General features: G+C 51.6%; 1 protein-coding gene across 1 annotated transcript in view; it reads right to left on the bottom strand.

Moving 5' to 3' along the window:
• Positions 1 to 22,369, bottom strand: part of PTPRU (protein tyrosine phosphatase receptor type U) — a 76,986-nt gene that overhangs the window by 49,194 nt on the left and 5,423 nt on the right. The window contains exons 2-7 of the mRNA XM_054571869.1: positions 12,477 to 12,608; positions 9,428 to 9,699; positions 8,861 to 8,942; positions 8,641 to 8,756; positions 8,116 to 8,290; positions 7,283 to 7,576 (exon numbers count right to left, since the gene is read on the bottom strand). Coding sequence (XP_054427844.1) covers positions 7,283 to 7,576; positions 8,116 to 8,290; positions 8,641 to 8,756; positions 8,861 to 8,942; positions 9,428 to 9,699; positions 12,477 to 12,608 — 1,071 coding nt within the window. The remainder of the gene's footprint in view (positions 1 to 7,282; positions 7,577 to 8,115; positions 8,291 to 8,640; positions 8,757 to 8,860; positions 8,943 to 9,427; positions 9,700 to 12,476; positions 12,609 to 22,369) is intronic.

Raw genomic sequence — 22,369 nt, 5'->3', positions numbered from 1 at the left:
GAGGTCCAAAGTTTACTCCCTGACTTTCTGGCTCTGGTCCTTGCTGTCCTGTGTGTTTTGTCCCAAGATGTCTATGGGAGCCAAAGTGCCACTGCTTTATTTGCACTAATGAGAGCCGGCCCTGGTCTGTGCAGCTCTGCTCACACCATCCCTGCCCCCGGGAATACCTGCCCCACATTCTTTTCCATCCTTCCAACGTGGCCGAAGCGCCCTGCTTCCTTTGCCCTCCTGCAGCATTTAGAGAAGGGCATGGACTGTTAAGTGTAAAGAGGTGACACAGACTGGGCCCAGAGTATGATAAACAGGACAATGAGCATTGCATCCAGGAAGGGCAGCTGCGGCCCAGCTCCAGGCGATGTTCCCAGGCAGGACCACAGGCTCAGGGTTGCCAGATCCTCCCATTTTTTAAGAGAAGCCAGAAATTCAGATTTTTATATGAGACCTCCAGATTTTTAAACACTGGCAACCTGCTCTGGTCCTTTAAAAACCACTTTGCAGGGCACATCCTCTACCTTGGAGGATGAGACGCCCACCCTGATGCTCGGGTACCTCGCCCTCCCACAGCTGTGCCAGCCCCGACCTACCTCGCTAGACTGAGGGCTCTTTGAAAAGAAAGCTCACTTATCTCTTCGCTCCCCACCCTGATCAAATCTGGGCAGATCCAGAGGCTGAAATAGTTTGTTGACTACAGACTGATACGTTGATTGAGGGGTGTGAATTCATGAGTCTCTCTGTGTTTCCAAAAACCATCTGGCGCCCAGACACACTCGCTTCAGCTGCCAGCACACACCGGCCAAGCAGAACCTGGGGACCTCAAAGCCCCGTCCCTCTGAATTCCACAGGGCTACAGGCCACTCAGAGATCAAAGGTCCCAATGCACATTAAAACAACAAGGCTAACAGTTAACATCTGTTCAATTAGTCCAAAATGTGTTTATTTTAATAATGCTAATGACAATACAATAATCCTGAACCATTCAACTGTTTCTCATGGTAGGGACTTTGGAGTGGGGTCGGGGTCTCCAAACTTCAAGTCCTATGTCCACCCCTTATTAGTTCTGTGACCTCAGGCAAGTAACTCAACCCCCCTTGAACATGAGGTCACTGACTGAAAAAAATGGAGGTAATAACACCTACTTCGAAGAGCAAGTGTGAGAGTTACATGAAATGAGTCAAACTGGCCAGCCCATATTAATGAATTAATATGTGAGCACTGAGGTTGAGATACTGGCGACAGTATAAATTAGTACAACCATTTTTTAAAGCAATATACATCAAAGCCCTTTCTTAAACCACTCCTGTCTATTTATCCTAAAGAAAACTCAGGAAGGAAATAAAGCACTATAAGCACTGTTTCAACGTAGTATTATTTATAATAATGGGAATCTAGAAACAAATAGTCCAGCAATATGGAGACACTCAATGGATTTCTACACCCACTAAACAATATGATAAACAACCTAACACATGTAATAACATCATGCGAAGGAAGCAGAATACAAATGCTTTCTACATCCCAATAACAAGGGTGTAAAAATGTGTACTGTAGGCATATGGGCAGAGATTTGAAGAAGACAGAAAAACTAAAACAGCTGTTGGACTAGGATGGTAAGATTTAGCGTGATTTTTGTAATGCCTTTTACTGGCATTATATTATTGCTTTTATGGTAAATAAGATTGTGGGAGGGGAGTGTCGGGGACAGAGGAGATGACAACACAGCTGGCCACCAGAGCAACAGCCACTGGCCAAGGCGCCTAAGCAAGGAGGAGGTGGCTATGTCAACAACGAGAAACGTGTAATTAAAAGGGGCAGGATGAGCTGTTTGGGTCCTGCCCGTCTGGCCCCTGCCCGCGCTTCGCCCCGGCCAGCCTGTGTAAAATGTTTCGCAGTGCCTGGCACAAAGTGGGCGCTCCGCCCATCATGGCAGCTGTTTTGCTGTTGTTTCAAACACTGGATTGGAAAGCAGGGCATTCAAACTTTGGTTCTAACTCTGCGATGGACTCACTATGTAGATTTGGGCAATGACTCAATTTCCAAATCTCAGTTCACTCGTCTGTAAAATGGGTTCAACAGCCGTTATAAGGAAACCTGGGACCGTAACCCTCTGTGTGATCACAGGCAAGTGCCTGGCCCTCTCTGGGTTTCCATTCCCCCACCCGTACTATAATGGAGTGGAACAGAGACTCTCTATGGGTCCCCAGCTCTCATATCTTTTATTCTAAGTGCCTGACCAGAACTGGCTTTGAAGAGCTAAAAACACCATAATAATGACAATTGTCATTTATCGAGTGCTCCCTGTGTGTTAGGCACTATATTTCCCATGTATTTAATGCATTTGTATGCAATTACCTGCCTTAAACCCAAAACACTAGGGGGCCCCATGCAGGTTCACAAGTCCTCTCTTTTCCATCTACATTTATTCCCTAAAATCTAAGGACTAAATCTGCGGTTTTCAGCCTTGGCATTATCGCCATTTTGAACTAGATAATTCTTTGTTTGTGCACTATAGGATGTTTAGCAGCTTCCCCTGCTTCCTCCACCCTTTGATGCCATTAGCACCCCACCCCCAGTTGTGACAACCACCATGTCTCCAGACACTGCAAATGTCTCCCAGAAAACAAATCACCCCTGGCTGAGAACCATCAGCGTAAAAGACCTCATCCAGTCTCATGGCTTTAAATACCATCTACACCATGTCTATTCTGATGGCTTTCAAATTTATATCTGCCGCCCAGACCTCTTCCCTGAACTCCACACTCGTAAATCCATCTGCCTGATGGATTTCCCCACTGACCCTCTAATAGGCATTTCAAAGTCAACAGTTCCAACACCGAACTCCTGATCTACGAACCCCATCACACGGCTCCTCCTGCAGCCTGCTCCTTCACAGGAAATGACAATTCCATCCTTCCAGCTGCTCAAGCAAAACACCTTGGAGCCATCCTTGACTTCTCTCTATTTCCTTCTCTCTCATTGCATATCCAATCCATCAGCAAGCGCAGTAAGCTCTACCTTCAGAATAAACCCGAATCTAACCACTTACCACTTCTGCCCTCTTCCCAGCTCTCAGCCTCCACCATCTCTCAGCAGGATGCTGCTGTAGCCTCCTCACTGGTCTCTCCTCTGGTTCCCTTTCGCTCCTTGAGTCTATTCTCCACAAAAGGGCCAGAATCATCCTTTTAAACAAAGCTGGTGATGCCACTCCTACTCTCCAAACCCCACAGAAGCTCCCCAGGTCACTCCTAGTAAAATGGCCCTGAGTCCCACGTGGCCAGCATGGTTGTGACCTCCTCTCCTGCCATCTCCCCCTCCGTCACTAGCCAGCAATTGCACTGGTCTTCTTGCTGCTCCTCACACAAGCCAAACACGCTCCAGCCTATACTGAGCTTACTATTCTCAGTCAGCCTGGAATGCTCCTCCTGCCGGCAAACCTCCAGCTTTCTGCAAGGCCCAGTCCTCACCTCCTCCAGGTCTCTCCTAAAATGTCACCTTCCCAGTAAACCGGACACTTGAGCCTTTTTAAAATAGCAATCTTCCTAGCCCCCCTCCCCCTCCCTGGCCTTTAGCATCATTTCACAAACTGTGTATTTCCCTTGTTTACTGTCTCCTCCCACCAGAATGTGAGTTCCACACCCAAAAAAACTCACATGCCAGTGGCCTTTGTCTTGGTCTCAGTCCTGTATCCCTAGCAACTATCATAGTACCTGACACATAATAGGCACTCAATAAACATTTTTTGAATGAATCTTCACTCTCTGTATGGTAAAGATTATTATTATTCCCATTTTATAAAACAAGAGACTAAAGTTCCAGATTAGAAAGTAATTCCTGCTGGAATACTCCAGCCCACCACCCTAGGGTCTGCCCAAATGTAGAATTACACTGGATTTTAGAAGGTTCCCAGATCAGCTTTTAAATAAAGCAAAGAACATATATTACTTATAACCGTAGAAGTCAATATATCCAAATAAAATATGAAAAACCTTGCTGTTACTGATAAACAAAAAAAACACTTAAGGACACGAATGGCAAAAATAAATAAACCTTAAACTAAACTTTGTAACTTATTCAAAAATTAATTCAAAATGGATCATGGACTTAAGTGTAAAATGTAAACCCTATTTTACACTTTAAGGAAAAAAAAACAGGAGAAAGTCATTTGATTCTAGAATTAGGCAAGGAGTTCTTAAACTTAACACCAAAAGCATAATTCATAAAAGGAAACTTTTATAAAATGGCCCTCACCAAAATTTACAATGGTTGTTCTGTGAAAGACCAGGTAAAGAGGATAAGAAGACAAGTTGAAAGCTGGGAGAAAAATATGACAAACTATATACCCAACAAAAGGATTTAATCTAGAATGTGGAAAGAATGCTCAAAACTCAACAGTAAAAAACGAATAATCCAGTTAGAAAATGGGCAAAAACATGAACAATTCATTGAAGAGGAATACAGATGGCAAATAGCACATGAAAAGATGTTCAACATCACCAGACATTAAAGAAACGCAAATTAAGACCATGATGGAATACTACTATACACCTCTCAAAACGGCTAAATTAAAGAAATTACGACAACAAGAAATTACAACACCAAATGTTGCCAAGGATGCAGAAAACTGGATCACTCATACATTGCTGGTGAAAGTGTAAAAAATACAGCCACTCTGGCGGTTTCTGATAAAACTAAATATGTCATTACCCTCTGACTCATCAGCAGCAACCTTGAGCATTTATCCCACAAAGTTTATGTTCGTGAGAAGCCTATACACAAATGTTCATAGGAGCTTTACTGGTAATAGCCAAAAAGCAGTACCTGTCCAGATGTCCTTCAACAGGTGAAAGGTTAAACAAACTGTGGTATATTCATACCACAAAATACTACTCGGCAATAAAAAGGAATGAACTATTGATATACACAACAACTTAGATGAGTCTCCAGAGAATTATGCTGAACAGAAAGATCAATCTCAGTGCCAAAACAATTCAATGGGAAAAGAAGAGTCTTCTCAATAAACGGTGCCGTGACAACTGGACATCCACATACAAAAGAATGAGGCTGGGCCCTCACCTCACACCATATACAAAAATTAACTTCAAATGGATCAAAGGCCTAAATGTAAGAGCTAAAACTACGAAACTCTTAGAAAAAATAGGGGTAAATCTTTGTGACTTTGGATTAGGCATTAGTTTTTAGATATGACATCAAAGGCACAAATTGGGCTTCATCAAAATTAAAAGCTTTTGTGCTTCAAAAGACTCCAGCAAGCAAATTAAAGGACATCCACAGAATAGAAGAAAATGTTTGCAAAATACCCAATAAGGGTCTAGTATCTAGAATAAATAAAGAGCTCCTACAGTTCAGTAACAAAAATTTGAAAAACAACTTAAAATGGGTAAAGGATCTGAATAGACATTTCTATAGAGAAGACATACCAATAACCAATGAGCACATGAAAAATGTTCAATATCATTAACTATCAGGGAAATACAAGTCAAAACCACAATGAGATACCACTTCACACCCACTGGGAGGGTTATAATCAGAAGATAGACAATAACAAGTGTTGACAAGAATATAGAGAAATTGGAACCCTCATTCACGACTGATGAGAGTGTAAAATGGGACAGCTGCTTTGGAAGTCGGCAGTTCCTCAAAGTTTAAACATAGTTACCCTGTGATATACATGCTATATACCCAAAGGAAATGAAAACATATGTCCATACAAAAACTTGTACACAAATATTCATAGCAATACTGTTCATAATAGCCAAGAAGTAGAAACAACCCAAATACCCATCAACTGGTGAATGGATAAGTTGTGGTATTGTCCATACAAAAGAACATTATTCAGTAATAAAAAGGAATAAAGTTCTGATATATGCCACAACATGGATAAACCTTAAAAACATTATTCTAAGTGAAAGAAGCCAATCACAAAAAACTACATATTGTAAGATTCCACTTATATGAAATGTCCACAAAGAGGTAAATCTATAAAGACAAAGTAAATGATTGGTTGCTTAATGTTTGAGGTGTTAGCTAAAAATGAGGAGCGGAATACTAAAGGGTAGAAGATTTTGTTCTGGGGTGATTAAAGTGTTCTAAAATTGATTGTGTTGATGATTGCACAGCTCCGTGAATATACTAAAAACCACCGAAGTATACATTCTAATGAGTGAATTGTATGAGATGTGAATTATATCTCAATAAAAATGGTACCAAATTTAAAAATCAATTCCAAAAGGTTATATAATGATTTCACGATTTATATGACATTTTTGAAATGACAAAATTTTAGATATAGAGGACAGATTGGAGATTATCAGAGTTTGGGGCGGAAGAAGGAATGGAGGTGAATGTGGATATAAGAGAGCAACACCAAGGATTCTTAAGCTGATTGAACTGTTCAGTATCTTGACTGTGGGGATAAATACACAAACCTACACATGTGATAAACTGTATAGAACTAAATGCATACAAATGATTATAAGTGAAACTGGAGAAGTCTGAATAAGATCTGTGGATTAGAGCAATGTCAATATCTTGATGATGATACTATGCTACAGTTTTGCAAAATGTTACCATTGCAGGAAACAGGATAGAGTGTATAGGGAATTCTGTCTGTATTTTTTTTCTTACAACTCCATATGAATCTACAATTATTGCAATAAAATTCCAATTAAAAAAAAAGCTGAAATCACAGAGTGAGAAAATTGTTCTATTCTCAATTTCTCTTCGGATTAAAATGCTTTACCCTTTTCAGAGTGAAAGAGCAGACCTCAAATGTCTAGACAAGAGAAACCAGTTACAATTTAACAACATACTTTTATTTAATGGCAGTTAGTTGTTTATCTTATCTGGATGGTATAATATAGAATAAAGAACACAGATTCTGGAGACAGTCAAGGGTTGCAATGCCAGCTCTGCCATTTAGGAGCTGTTACTTGGGCCACTTAACATCTCTGTACCTCAATCACTTCATCTGCAAAATGGATATGACAAGAGTACCTAGATCGTGGGGTTGTTGTGAGTTTTGAATCAGTAAGAGTGTATGTGTGTACACATATATATAAGTGTCTGGCACAAAGTTGTGAGTTAGCTATGATTTATCATTTCTATCTTTACCATAACAAGGACTGAGGGAAAATCACGTTTTAGCAAATTTTAGAAGCACAGGTGCAGACCATACTACCTCTCAGATTGTGCCACTTTGCCCCTTGGGTGCTCTGAGCCCATGCCCGGGTGTCCCAGGGAAGGAGTGGTTTCATGAGGCACCCACCTGCGCACTTCGTGCGGCTGACCAGGGGAGGCCCGGGGCGGCCGGTGCCACCCTCACCCGGGCGAGTGAGGAGCACGCTGATCTCGTACTCGGTGTCGGGGTCCAGGTGCCAGAGCTTGTAGGTCTGCAGGTTGACGGCGTGCACTTCTGCCCACGGGCCGCGCGACATGCGGTACTCAATCTCCTTGCGCACTATCGGCCCGTCGCCAATAATGGAGTTGGTGTTGAGTTGGATGATGAGGTAGGTGGGACCCGCGCGCAGCAACTGCGGGGGTGCAATCGGAGTCGGGGGCTCTGCGAGGACAAACCGTAGCGGCGGAGCCGACGGATGTTGCTGTAAGGCCTCTGGCCCCAGCTCTGCACCCCATCACACCTAAATCCCCAAGAGCCCCCACCCCTGTCCTCCCAGGCCCCTGGTGCAGCCCCCGAGTCCTCAACACCACTTCTCCCTACCGCATGAAATGCCCAGGCCCTAAGGGGCGCCCCACTCCAAAGGCTGACCCCGTCCTCGCCTCTCAGCCCACACCCTCTCCCTCACTCCCCTCGGAAGCCCCACGTGCTCGCCTCCAGGGACTGATCGCAGGCCAACTCGGGTCAGCGGGTCAGGCCCCCTGTCCTTAACGGCCTGTTCCCGCCTCGCCTGGCTCACTCCTGGACCCCGTCCTCCCACAGACCCGCCTCTCAGTCGCACCCCAGCCCCTCCACCAAGACCGCCTCTTCGGATAAGCACTGCTTGCTCCTTAGGCCACACTGGAGGTCAGGCTCCGCCCCTGCAGGACGCCGCTCCCCAACCCGCCGTCGGCCCCGCCCTCCGTGAGCGAGCGCGCGCTGACCCTTGACGATGAGCTCTGCGAAGTTGGAGACGCCCGCGCCACGCGAGGCCTGGGACACACAGCGGTACAGGTCCTGATCTTCGCGGCCCACCTCGGCCAGCGGGAAGGTGGCCAGGAAGCGACGGTGGCTGATGTGCCGCACGCCGGCCGCGGGCACCAGCGCCCCGCTCTGCCGCTGCTCGAGGAGAGGGGCGACAGAGTCAGCGACGCCGGGGAGAAAGGGTCCCAATCTCCCTCTGACCCGGGCGAAAGGGAGTAGTAACTGTCCTTGCCCCATTTAGGCGTCCCTACTACACTGGGGGTACATGGGGTTCCCGAACCGGATCCACCACAGTAAGGTGCGGAGCTGATTGAAGAGAGGTTGTCGCCCTGCCTTTGATGGACAGTGTGGTTGGGGGATCCTGGAGCCGCGCTCTGTCCTGGGTTGGGGGGTGAGGAGGATGGAGGCACCCAAGAGGGCAGAGCAGAGTCAGGGCCCAGAAGAGGCCCCCAACACACTCTGGCCAAGGTCCGCGCCTCCCTCACCTGCAGGAGGAAACGCTCCGCCTCCGCGGCTCGGCCCGCAGCCATGCACTGGAAGGAGGCGTTCTGGCCGGCGTTGACCTCCACGTCGCCCAGGCGGGAGAAGTGCGGGGCCTTTGCTGCGGGAATATAGCCGCGGCGTGAGTCGGGCCTGCGCCCCCTGCAGGCAGGAGCTGTGACGGCCCGCACCCCTCACCTTGCACCCCAGGGGTCTGGAACTCACCGCAGGGGTAGCTGAGGAGCAGGATGTCATCGAGGCCCATGTAGCCCCTGCGGTCTGGGGAGATGAGGGCCTCAAACAGCACCTGGGGGAGGCGGGAGGGTCCCTGTCATACTGACATTGCTCCAGCCCTGCCTGAGAAGGTGTCCACAAGAGCCCCCTTTCAGCTCTGCTCCAGCCCAGCAGAGGTCAGCCCAGCTCATAATGACCTGTCAGCGTCCAGAGCTAACAAGGACAAGGCGAGAGGTTCCATCCCAATCCTGGACAGTTACCTTCAAGTTTTGCTAAACTCTACCCAGCCAGGCAGGGGCACAGTTCCAGCTCACCCTTGACCCCAACCATAGACTATTCCCATTAAGAAGGACCTCTGATGCTGAAACCAAACTGAATCCTCACTGAATAACCCAGTACTGACCACAGACTGACCTCTGACCTTGACCGCAGATTGGCTCCTGCTGCTGAACATAAACTCATTCCAACCTTAGACACTCACTCTGGCCTCAAGCGGACACCCCTCTACCCCTGCCCCCAACCAAAGCATAAGCAGGCCACACACTGAACTCAGCGCACCTGATATTCATTGGGCCAGAAGGTGCTGACAGCCATCTCAGCCTGGTGCCACTGACGGCCATGGGATCCAGTCATGTTCCAGACAGCGCTGCCCAGGGGACCTCCATTGACCCGCACGTAGATACCCAACGTGCCTGGGCTGTGCCCATCTCGGCTGTACAGGAAGTAGCTGAACTGCACACAGTGGGTGTCATTCTCGCTCAGGCTCTGGAAGATGACATGGGCCCGCTGGCCCGGGGCATGCTGGGAAGCATTGACCATCAAGTAGGAGCCTGGAAAGAGAGGAGGAAGAGTCAGGAGCTGAAGAGACCCTGAGGGAGGACCAAGGTCAAGTGGGCACAGAGGAGGGGGCAGAAACAAAGGACCCCAGGCATTTGCACTCACCATGAGTCAGGGGTTCTGAGTTCTGGTCCCAGCTCTGGTTCACTAGGTAAGCCCCTTCACTTCCTTATGTCTGTTTCCCAAAGGAAAGAGTTGGAGCAGCAAAAAAAAACACAAAACCCTTTCTTGCTCCTCACCACTTAGAATCACAATCCAAACTCAGGCTGCTCCAAGGCTTTCCCCATGTTCTGAGCTGTCCCTGGAGGCAGGGACTAGGCCACTCATCTCAGCAGTCAAGAGTCTGGCATGACAAGCCCTCAAAGGCCTCCTCTTCTGAAGTTTCACCCCTACCCCATCTTTCTATGGGCTTCTCCCTGGCCTTAGACCATTAATAAAGGTGTGTATGTTTCCCATCAGCCTATGATGCCTCAGGGCTCCACTATGTCCCCAGCACAGGCTCTGAACCCACACTGAATGAAAGTAAAGAACAGACTGCATGAAAGGACTCTAACTTCTCCTCCAGCCCCCACCCCCTGAGACTACATTCCTGGGATACAATTCTCTTGGTTTCCAACCTGAAGAAAGGCAGCTCTGCCCCTTCCCCAGAGGTCTAGGCTGTATGCTGGCTTGGGAGTGGGGTGAAGGAGTGGGCTAGGCTCCACAGGACCTGGCTGAAGGATCATGCCTTCCCTTCGGTGGGGGGAAGGCCTCAGCAGCTGCCAAGGGGGGCCTGCAGCCACCCAGCGCTGCCTCCTCCTGGGCTTGGCTGCCAGCCAACACAAGCTCATTCAACTCTCAGCTCGGGGAGAACTCCCCAGAGACTCCACAGAGGAGATCTCATTCATCTCTGTGAGCCAGAAGCCTGTGAAGGCTGCTTCTGGTTCAGTCTTGGAGGGCTAGTAAACAAAACCCTAGGTCCCCATCCCCTCTCAGGAAGGGACAGATCCCAGCCCCCGAAGTCTCTCTCTGCCCACTCCTCCGTCCTCCTCTGTCCTCTCCCTGTGAGCAGCTGTGTGTGTCTTTCTCCCCCTTTCAATCTGACACTTTGTTCTTGCCTCATCCTTCTGCTCCCTCTGCCTCCCTCTTTTTCTCTAGGTTTTTCTCACTCTGCGTCCCCCCACCCTTCTTTCATTTACTCCATTCCTGTGGCTCTTCCTTCTCCCTCTCCTGCTCTCTGTTCCCTCTCTCTCCACCCTCAATACCCCCCCCAAGACGGAGAGCGCCAGGAAGGCAGAGACTGTGTCCACCTTGCTGACCACTGCATCCCCAGGATCCAGCACAAGGCCCACGTTATTAGCTAAACTTCTCTTTCCCCCTTCTCACCGATACATCTCTGCTTGTGTGGGTGAGAGAGACAGAGCCCACACAGGGTGGTCAGGACTGTTAGAGGGGAATTCGAATCACCTCGTACCTGCATGCCAACCATGTACTGTGACTGGGCCCTGCGGACATGGAGACAGCACACGTAGGGCCCTACCGTGGGGGACACCTTGACAGATCACTATCACACAGATCAGACGCTGATACTTGACAGTTGAGAGGTCAAACTAGGAGCTGGGAGCCCTGCAAAGGTGGAGATGAAAGCTCCAGGGAGGGCACGGTGGCATAGAAGGGTAGGGGGGCAGCCGAGAGGCCTCCAGGAGGCAATGCCAGGAATTGGAGGCCACCCATGCCAGGTCGTGGAGAGCATCTCTCCTGTTGGCTTCCACTCCTGGCCCCACCACTGAGCCTCTTTGGTGCCCTTCCCCCGCACCTTGACAGCAGTTGCAATCCTGGCCGTGCTGGGCTGAGCAGTTAGACCCTGGCCCTCTCCTGTGACAGGGCGAAGAGGAAGCAGCCCCCAGGCTCTCCAGTTCTGAGGCTCCCTCAGCAAGCCCCTGTGGTTCTTGCACTATCCCATCTCCTCCCACCCAGCCTTTATCGGTAAGAAGGTTGATAATTTGGCCTCTACCTGTCTTATTCCTTTATTAACTCCCATTTGAGTCTGCACCCAGTGAAGAGGGATGCTAGTACTTGGGCCCCCTCAGACACCTCCAGCAATGGCAACACCTACATGCCACCCCATGTTATGTACTTTATCTAATACCCCTATAAAGTAAATCATTCTCCCCATTTTACAGTTAAGAAAATGGAAGCCCAGAAAAGTTAAGTGACTTGCCCGAGGTCACACAGCTGATAAAGTGATAATGCCAGGATTTGAAGACCATTCTTCAGGATGCTGGAACCAGTGCCCCGGGGGCCCATGTCAGAGTGGGAGGCCAGTGCTAGAATCCATGGATGTAATTAACCTCCTGAGTCCCCAGTCTAGGGCTCACAGTGCCAAAAGTGCCCCATCCTGAAACAGGGGCAGAGCATTGTGGAAGTTGGGAAGGGTCTGGGGCTTGCAAGAGAAAAGGGGCAGAGGAAGGAAGGTTTTACGCACACCCAGCCCCCAGGGTTACTGCTCTGTCAGCCTCCTCAAGTCCTGGGAGACCAGCATTCAGAGGCTCTCCGTGAGAAAAAGTCTTCTATTACTTGGACCTACTCCCATTTTATAGGGAAAACTACATGATGCACACAATTGGACAGTGTCCAGAGAGCTCCATGTTCACAGTGTCATGTATGTCATTAGAGACGCCAAAGCAGTTGAGGCCCAGAGACTAAGTAATGTACCCAAGGTCACACAGCAAGTGGGTAGAATGCCCCCAGAGGGAGACAAATGGGGAATGGCGACTGAGAGTAGACTCACCGTGGGGCAGGTCCGCAGGAGCCCGGGTACCAGGGTGGATCCGCACCTGCTCCCACTGGAAGTCGTCGTACTGGGCCTGGCTGTACTCACAGGGCACAGCTGAGTCACTTGCCTCCTCGAAGGTGCAGCCGGCTGTGAGGGCAGGGCCTGGTTAGCCAAGGCTAGGACAGGGCTACCGGCCAGGAGGGCTCCTGGGTCACCTCCAGGCGCCCCCACACTGTCCCCTCCTACTCGGGCCCCTCCACCCCCGCCCCCTCTGCTCAGGCCTTCCCCTCACTGCCCACTCCAACAAAACTCTCCTCTGCTGTCTCCCTCTACGAAGACCCGCTTTCCATTGTCTCCTCCCAATACCAGGCCTCCCCACAATGCCCACACCCCCAGTACTTTCCGGGACCCCCCTATTGCTCTACCGCCCATCAAAGACCCTCAACAAAACTGGTTATCAGTACTGCTCTATCATTAGAGCCTCACAACAACTCGTGAAGTCAGGACTAGATTTATCACCTGAGGAAACTGAGGCCCTAAGAGGCAGAATGACTTCCTTAAGGTCACACAGGGGGTTAGTGACAGAGATGGGGTTTGAACCGAGATCTACTGCCTGCTGGTCAATGTCCCATTGCCTGCCCCTCCAACTCCACATAGAGGACAGCCATAGCAGACCCCAGGACTGGCAGGGTCATGAGCACCCTAAGCCACCCCTGACAGTATCTCCTTTAAAATAACAATGGCGACAGGTTTACGACAAGCCCTGAACAGTGCTAAACAGTTTGGGTGCAGACTCGCATTTAGGCCTCGCCTTCTGAGCGAGTACCACTACCATTCCTACTTGACAGATGAGCATAGGAGATTCCCTCATTGCCCAAAGTCACCCCACTTAAGACTCTGCCTGCAGCAGTGTGACACGTGAAAGCACAGTCATGTGTGGACGGGGCACACCTATGAGTAGAGGAAGCAAATTCTCATGGTTTGGAACCAATATTTACAGTTTAAATGAGAAAAAGAAGAAGGAAGACGGGACCGAAATGGATGTGAGACCTTTGGCTGGTAATGAGGTCCATAAATCTTAGCTGGCTCATCAAAGCCCTGAGACATGCACCTAATAAACCTCAGAGCACCACTGGTTCAGAAAGTACGCGCACTCTGGTCCCTGCACCCATTCCCGAACCTCAGTGTTTGGAGTCCCATCAGGCGTAGCCTGAAGCACCTGAGACCTAGAAAATGCCTGAGCAAGTGGCAAGGAAGCAGGCACAAATCGTGCCAGCCCTGGGTGTCTGCACTGGACCGATGAGGTGACTGAGGCTTCGAAGGTGGAAGGGTTCATCCACAGTATTAACGTGGTAGACACACACTGGTGAGTGAGCTTTGGCCTCACACGCACTTGGGAGTGAGTCTTGCCTCTGCAGTTTGCCAACCCTTGTAACTGTGGGCATTCCCTTCTCCTTTCTGAGTCTCAGTTCCCCCATCACATAGCGGTGGTTGAGGATTCAGTGTAGGGTCCACTTAGCACAATGCCTAGAGCACGTGCAAGTACTCAGGAAATAGCAGCTCCTTGCACGTGCCACTTGAGCCTATGTGAGTAGCAAGCAGAATTTAAACCCATGTCGGTCAGCTGCCAAAGTCCACATCTCCCACCAAAAAAGCCTTCACTGGGAGTACAGGCAACCCTGAGCTGCTTCCGGGGCTCAAGAAGAGGAGGGAAGAGAAATAGACAGCCACTGGGGAGTGCCACGTGCCAGGAACAGTAGTGACTTTGCACACACAGCTGGTGACTTCACTTTAGGAGGCTCTTGTTTCATCTGTAGCAAGGACTTCTCTAGGTTGTTACGAGGATCATGTAAAGTAGCATATGGAAACACACCCAGGAGAGCCAGGCACAAAGGGGCTCGCCATTGTTGAGGGGTTTTCCTTTCCTCTTCTTGGACCCTACCAGTGTGTAAAATGATGAGAAGTGGCCATGCTTCCTGGCACACAGTGCATGCGAGGAAATAGCAGAAGCCTCTCTCCGGAGCTGGGACAAGACCCAGGCCGAGCTCTTTGCCCCTTTATGTGAAAAGCTCTGGCCAGCATCATGTCCTGTGGCCTGTGGAAAGTGGGTTTTAACCCCATCAGTGCTGGGAAGGCCTCAGCTATCCTGCTAGAAAAGGATCCACAGTGCAGCACAGAGAGAACATTTGGCCAGTAGGGATGGTCAGGGAGGACTTCCTGGAGGAGGGGACAGATGAATTAATTCAGCCTGAACTGAGTCTGCTCCTGAGGGTCTTAGCCAAGGCCTCCCTGAGGAATAGGGATTGCCAGAAAGGGAAGCCCAGGGTTTAGAGCCCTAGCCAGGGCTCAGGTTCTTCCTGCTCCTTCACAAGTATCAAGGCAGCTGCCCAGGTGTGAGCCTAAGAGTGCCAGCTCCTTCCTTCACGTGCTGCCAGGACTTCCAAACTGACCGACCTGGTCAGAGGGACTCCCACACCATCCGACCTTAACCAGAGTAGCCCCCAGACTGACTGACGCAGGTCAGTGACACCACCTCGGTAGACCTGAGCCAGAGTGGCCCCACTGCCCTCCAGATGGCCGCCAGACCATCTGCCTTCAGCCAGAATGACCACCAGACTGACCCATGGCCACAGTGGCCCCTGACCTCCGCCAATAACTCCTATAAGGGACCCCAGCGAGGGTGACCTCCGCAGCTGACTGACTCCACCAGAGTGCCCCCTGAGGCGGAATGACTCCCTCGCCCTGGCCCGTGTCCACCTCCAGTCCTGTATGTCTGAGCCAGGCCCATTCCAGCCACAGCCCTCAGTGGTAATATCCTCACGGAGAACCCCGCCCCCCTCCCACTCCCAGCTCACCCTGAGATGGGAACAGCGAGCCTTCCCAGGCCCTGGGAAAATCCCCATGACCTCCAGTCTAGGCGGCTCAGAAGCCAAGAGCTCCAAAGCCAAGTCCCAGCTCCTGCCAGAGACCCAGCTGAGGCTAGGGGCCACCAGCCCAGAAGGAAAAGAACTAGATCAGACTTTGGTTTCAGAGCGGGAATGGCAGCAAGGAATCCCTCTCAGCTCCTTTGACATGGAGGTGGGCACAGACGTGTACACACACATCACCACCACCACGGCGGGGACTGCCATTCACCTCCGGGACCGTCTGTGCTCGTGAACCTTCACAGTAACTCAGAAAATGGGTACTATTATTATTCCTATTCAATGTATGGAAACTGAGGCACAGAGAGATGAGGTGGCTTGCCTGAGGCCATACCTTCAGTCCCAGAAGCTGGGCCTTCAGTCGCCTATTTTCTATTCAAGAGGACAAGGCACAAACAAAATCAGGCCCTGGTAAACCACTGGCCACAGGTGTTAATTCAGGGCCATTCACAGGACATTTATTCAGAGACAGGAAAAGGCAGAGTCCAGGCTGGCACTATTAAAGGCACAAGGATGTTAGGACTGCCCTGCCCTCCAACCTCCCTGTACGAGAGGGGGTGAGGGAATGGGACAAATGAGAGGTCACCAGGGCCTCTTAGAGAGGTGCAGATGAAAGGTTCCCGGAGGTGGGTACACTGAGCAGAGGCTGGCGGGGGGAGTGTCATCCTGGCCAGCAGAGATGAGTGGAAGGGCACGTGAGGCGAAGGGTCCAGCGGCACCAAAGGAAGGCAGTAAGCAAACACATAGTTCGCCTAGGGCACAGAGAGGGCCAGACCGCCAGGAGCTGTGGGAGAGGAGGCCGGAAGGATGGGATTTAAAGCTTCCTCAGGGAGGCCTTGAGTTCCAGGGTGAGAAGCTGGGAAGCCACAGTCGGTGCTTGAGCAAGGAGCACCTGGATTCTGATGAGGCAGGTGATAGACTCTATAAGCCATGAGGAGGGCAGGTGGCTTCTCCAGAGGGCACTACAGGATCGGGGTGGGACAAGCCACCAAGGGGCTGGGAGTCAGATGCCAGGAACTAGTGAGGAAAGGGGCCTAAAGTCCCCGTCCTGGATGCACAACACATGCACATGCACACTCCCTTGCCTCAGCCTAGTCCAAGCCTTAGGGACACAGTCTCCCCTGGACTAGGGACAGGGAGGAAGCCAAGCCTCTCGCTGTCCCCGCCAGGACCTCCCTGCGAGAGTGCGCTTGATCAAAGCAGGACCACTACAAGCTCCCCCAGCCTCAGCTCAAACTGGCCCAGCTACATTCCTCAGCTAATCTTCCCCAATCTGGCAGGCGGTTGCCTGAGCAACCGTCAGCCACAATTTGGGAAGGCAGGAGGATGGTTTATCCACATCCGGCTGGGCTCTGGACTGGGTGATGCAAGGGGCAAAGCAACCTCTGCAAGAGGAGCCAGAGTGTGGGAGGGGGTCCCCAGTGCAGGCCTGGTGTGGGGGTCTCCACCACTCCACTGCACGTGTTTCCATATGCTGAGGCGCGTGTGCGTCTGTGCGTGCGCGCCTGTGTGCGCATGGCGTTGAGAGTGACAGGCTGGTGCCGACTTAGAAGTACTCAGGCAGGACACCTGGATCTAATTCCTGCTCAGCCTTTATCATCGCCCCTGCCCCTGCTCCGGTGACCGCAGGCAGATGGCTTGCCCTCTCTGAACCCCTGCTTCCTCACTTATGAAGTGCAAATGGAGAACCAGGTGACCGCTGATTCCCCCTCCAGAATTCTGATTCCATTTGCGTGACTACATATGTGAGCATGAATTACTTGAAGGCAGAGACAGATACTATGGGGGAGAGGTGACAATGAGCATGGGTGTCTCCAAGTGGGGTCCCCCGGGGGAGTGTGCTGTGAAGTTGCGGGTATGCAGGTGCATACCTATGCACAGAGGTACATGAGCATATTCAGTGATAAGCGTGTGTCTATGGGGCAGGTAAGGTGCATGGTGGGGGGTGGGGAGTTGAGCACGTATGTGTGCGTGAGTGTGAGCACCACACACATGTGAGTGTCAGACTTTCCTCCCCACCAGACAGGGAATGGTACTCTGTGCCAACTGCAGCTGCCAGCCACCACCAGTGTTTCTGAAGACCCAGGTAAACAGAGTTTGTATGCAATGACATTTTTGTTACTTCAGTTTGTCAACAGAACATCCAGTTCCCAAGGGTGGCCCCAGGAGAAACAAAACTTCTCCCAAAAGATTACAAATCTAGGGCTAGGGTCACACCCAGTTCCAGGCACAGCCCTGGTCTGGGAACCCAAATACAACCCCAGTGTCAACACAGGTCTATTTCCTCATCCGAAGCCACACCTCTATTCTAGGTAGCCCAGCCCAAACCTGGAACCAACAGTGGTCTCACCCCTGGACGTCCCTGCCCAACCCAGCCCTATCTCAGGTTCTTTACCCCGACTGAAGTTCCATCGCAGGCCCATCTAACCCCCACCTCCTCCCTTCCTGAGGTTAAATCCCCAAGCCCTGTGCAGAATAGATGGTCAATAGTGGATACACTTACATTCCCAGAGAGTCTGGCCCCAACCAACTCCGCTCGGGCTCCAGGAGCATGACTCCAGCCGAGTCCTGACCCAGCCCACTTCACCAGTCTCCTTGTCCCCATCATCACATCCAGACCTCAGCCAGGGCTCTCTGGAGCTGCCCTCCAGAGCCCTGAATAATTGATGAGCAATTAATTAAGGGCAAGACTGGCAGTAATAGTCCACCTTCTAATCACACAGGCTTCAGCATAGCTGCAACCAGGAAGGTCAACTCAAAGGCCAGCCAACTCAAAGGCCAGTGATACAACATCCTTCATCTCCACTGAGGCGAGAAGGAAGCCAACTATAGAAGGAGAAACAGGTTAGACCCACTCCCCATCTCCCTAGTCAATAAGTACCCAAATCCCAAGGTTAACATAGGGCTGATCTGTTGGCAGTGTAAGGGAAAGGCACAGGATGGGGCCAGACTCCACAAAGGGCTGAATCGGGGGCTGTGCTGTACAGAGGGACAGGGGCCAAGAGTGCACAGACTCCTGCCATGGAGACACCCGCTATCATATAAAAACGCAGTGCAGAGTAGGGAGGCAGAGGGCTCTGCACAAACCATGTAGCGGGACAAGCCATCCTCTCTAACAGTCCCGCGGAGGGAGAGGGCTGTGTGGCGCCACAGTGTGGTGCGGTGCAGTGCGGGCTCAAGGCCGCAGCTCCACACTGCACAGAGGCAGAATGCAGTTATGCAACACAGGGGAGCAGAGCACACAGTGCTCACAGACCCCGGCCCAGACACCCAGAGCAACGCGGCCCAAGTGGTCAGCACCATGATGCAGCATAGAGGTGCCACAGCCATCGTGGACATGACACAGGACTTCACAGAGGCACAGTGCACCAGGGCAGTGTGACAGGTGTCTGGAGGAATGCCCAAGTGCTAAGTTCAAGCCTTACCAGTTCTCCCCGCTCCAGACGCTAGCACGAGGCCAGGCACAAGGTGGGCATTCCATGCACCCTACAGAAAGGATGTGTCCTGTGTAGGCATGCAAATAGCACAGAGATACAGGGAAGAAAAGGATGCATGTGGTGCAGAAGGAACTGCTGGGTGTGGAATACAAACTCAACACAGTCCCAAGGAGCAGAGTAGGTGTAGACACAAGGACGGGGGTAGAATGTGGCACAAATGTGGAGTGCAGTGTGGAACCATGAATCCGGTGCAAGGGCTCTGGGCCCCAATATCCAGTAGGGCGCACAGGACCCAACAGTGTGCAGGTACTGAGCAGGGTGCAGTCTGGGGCAGTAACCCTGTGCAGTGCACAGTTGCAGAGCTGGGTACTGTGCAAAGGTGCTGCCCAAAAGACCCAGGCCAGTCCCCAGGCCCAACAAAGTGGCCCCCAGGTGCAGCATAAGTACAGACACCCTGAGCAGTGCACAAGGAAGGGCAGAGGTGCATGCAGTGATGGCATTCTATGCAAAGATTTTGTTCAACTGGGGCTGCCAACAGAAACCTGGGAGAGGCCACCAGCAGACATCTCAGCAGTCACACTGAGAAAGGCATGGATCCCACAGGGACAGTGTTACAGAGGCAGCGGTGCACTGTGAAGGGCTAGGTCAGGAGCAGGCACGCACCCAGTGCCGTTCAGTGCAGAGAAGCCATGTGATGCAAAGATGCAGCGTTGTGGTGGCATGCCATCTGTTGGCACAGCACAGTGGTGCATTGCTAGGAGCTATGCCCAAATCCTAGGAGAGCCCACAAGCCCAGCACAACAGTGGCATCTGAGAGAGGACTAGAGCACAGACACAAATGGCAATGCAACGGCAAGGTGGAGGAGCAGTACAATGGGACAACGCGAGGGCGGAGCCTGCAGACAGCCAGCCAGTGCGATGCAGAATCCCGGCACAGTCACACAGTGCAGGGCTGAGATGCAGTGCAGTGTGGCCCAGTCCTGAGGGCCTGGGTCCAGGGACCCCAGAAAGCACACACTCAGGGCAGTCCAGAGCCAGGATGCAGCACCGTTATCAGTGTAAGTCAAAGACGTGGCACACCGCAAAGGCGCTGTGGGAGGGTTGCACGTACTGCCCTGTGATGCCCCGGAGGGCAGGGAGCCCAGACCCTTGGAAAAACCTCTGCCTGAAGCTCTGCCTGAAGCTCTGTCTGGCTACCCTGTGGGTTAGGACCTGAGGCCTTGTCTGCCCTGTGGGCTTCCCTCTATCCCATCCCCCAAGCCCGAACATCTTCCACCCCAGTGACTCTCCAAAGGCACAGGATGAAACCGCTGCCGCCCACGGGATGGGCAGCACATTGTCCAGGTATTTATCTCTGAGCAATGTCCCAGCGCATTGGCAGGCAAACAATGAATTCAGATTTTGCTAAAAAGCTTTTGGACAATTAGAGCACCCTGGCCCCCTGCCCAAGACAGAGCAGTGTAGGGCAGAGCAGGGGAGAGACAGAAAGGGAGGTGTATTGGATTAGGCCCCAGTAGAGGGTAGGCGGCAAATAGGATGAAGAGCAGAGTGGAAGTGAGAGGCAAGCCATATCCAACCCATCTGGCTGGTCACTCTTGCCCTCCCCACCCCATTAACCGCTCCCAGGGCTGGACTTCATCAGAAGCCAAGAACACGCACATAATAATAGCTAACACTTACACAGTGCTTACTGTGGGCCAGGACCTGTCCTAAACTATATACGAGTAAGTATGTGTACAAAGCATATCCTCACAGTAACCCCTTGCAGTGTGTTCTATAATTACCCCACCCCACAGATGAAAACTCTAAAGGGCCAGAGAAGTCACGTAACTTGCCCACGTGTTAAACAGCTAGCAATGGCGGAGCCAGTTTTAGAAACCAGGTGGTCTGGCTTCCGAGCCCATGACCTTAACCACCACACTATAGGTAAAACACATATTTACACACATGTACAACCACAAGGGCGCACACACACTCACACGTAAACACACACACACACGTACCCTCATTCTGAGCGATGCATTTCCCTCTCTCCCAGACAAGACCCATCTATTCTGTCCAGAGAGCCTTCTGACACCTCCCGGTTGTCACCCCTTATCCCCCAGCTGTCCCAAACCCCCTTCTCTCCATCCCCCTTCTCTCTATCCCTCCTATGTCCCCCAACCCTCAGTTGCTCCCAACATCACCTGTCCCCTCATTCCCAGCTGTCCCCACCCCCCAGATATATCTTCATCACCGGTGATCTCTCACCCCCCAGCTGTCCCCCAACCCAGCTCTCAGCCCACCCCCAGTTGTGATCTTGACCATCCCATATGTCCTGTGCCCCAACAACACCCAATTTACCCATCCCACTCCTTACACACACACACACACACACACACACACACTTCTATGATCAATTCCAAAACCTCAATGCCCTCTCTAAGCCCCCCTTCTCCTCGTCCCTTCAGATTCATCACCAGGTCCTGGGGTCTGCACCCCGGGAATCTGTCAAGACCTCCTGAGTTGTAACAGCCCCTTCTGAGGTGCCACTGGAGGAGCCCTCCCTTCTGTAGGCAACGGCAGCCCCTGCCCAGAGTCAGTCAAGGGGGCCTACCAGCCCCCAGCCATGACTGCCCCCTGGAGCCCCAGCCCAACCTTCCACCCCCATCGAGGCTTCCCTGTGTACCCACAGGCAAACACTGAGTGGCACCTGCTGTGGACAAGGCCCCGGGGACAGGAGATGACAAAGACTCGGCCCCGCCCTCAGGGGCTCCCAGCCTAGTGGGCAAGATAACAGAAAACAAGTGCCACACACTGTCACACGGGCATGTGGGAGAACTCTGGCCCACTGGGCCGGGAGGGCACTGGGAAGGCCCCACTGGGGAAGCGACATCAGAGCTGGACGCTGACAGCTGAGCAATTAGGTCCTCCCGGAGATACAGAGGCCCGACACACACAAAGGCAGGGAGCGTGAAAGGGCCCCGGCAAGCGCGGGGATCCGCACTGGCCTGGCGAGCCTGGAGCACAAGGCCCAGGCAGGGAGGGGTGGGGCCAGGGCGGAGAGCCGTAAGCGTGAAGCTGTCACTGAAGACGGGCTGGGCCACACAGGACCTCGCCTGCCCTGTTAGCATTTGGGTTTTGTCCCCTGGGTGCCGGGGAGCCTTGAGGCTATGGCATGGCAGCATCCTATGTCTGCCTGGAAGAAGTGATGCGGGTCCCAGGGCAACAGAAGCACCAGAAGGCTGATGGCAGAATAAAGACCAAGGAGGGGGCTTTCGCAATAGTCCAGGCAGGAAACGATGGAGCTGGGGAGAAGGGGTCATGGATTCAACAAAAGCTTCTTCAGCGGCCACTGAGTGACGGGTCCACCCAGACCCGTTCCACTTCCTGAGGAGTCCAGGCCTCACCCCTCTGGACCAGCACCGTCCACAGTACTTCCTGCCATGACAGAAATGTTCTCTGTCTGCAATGACCAACGTGACAGCCACTAACACCGTGTGATTGGCTCTTGCGGACTTGAAATCCAGCTGGTGAGACTAAGGGACTGAATTTTTCTTTTAATGAA

The sequence above is a fragment of the Pteronotus mesoamericanus genome, unplaced genomic scaffold (genome assembly GCF_021234165.1).
Source record: "Pteronotus mesoamericanus isolate MK-2021 breed Mesoamerican mustached bat unplaced genomic scaffold, CSHL_Meso_final contig_221, whole genome shotgun sequence".
NCBI classification, from domain to species: domain Eukaryota; kingdom Metazoa; phylum Chordata; class Mammalia; order Chiroptera; family Mormoopidae; genus Pteronotus; species Pteronotus mesoamericanus.
The sequence above is the reverse complement of the archived record's forward strand: the minus strand, read 5'-3'. Positions and strand labels throughout refer to the sequence as shown.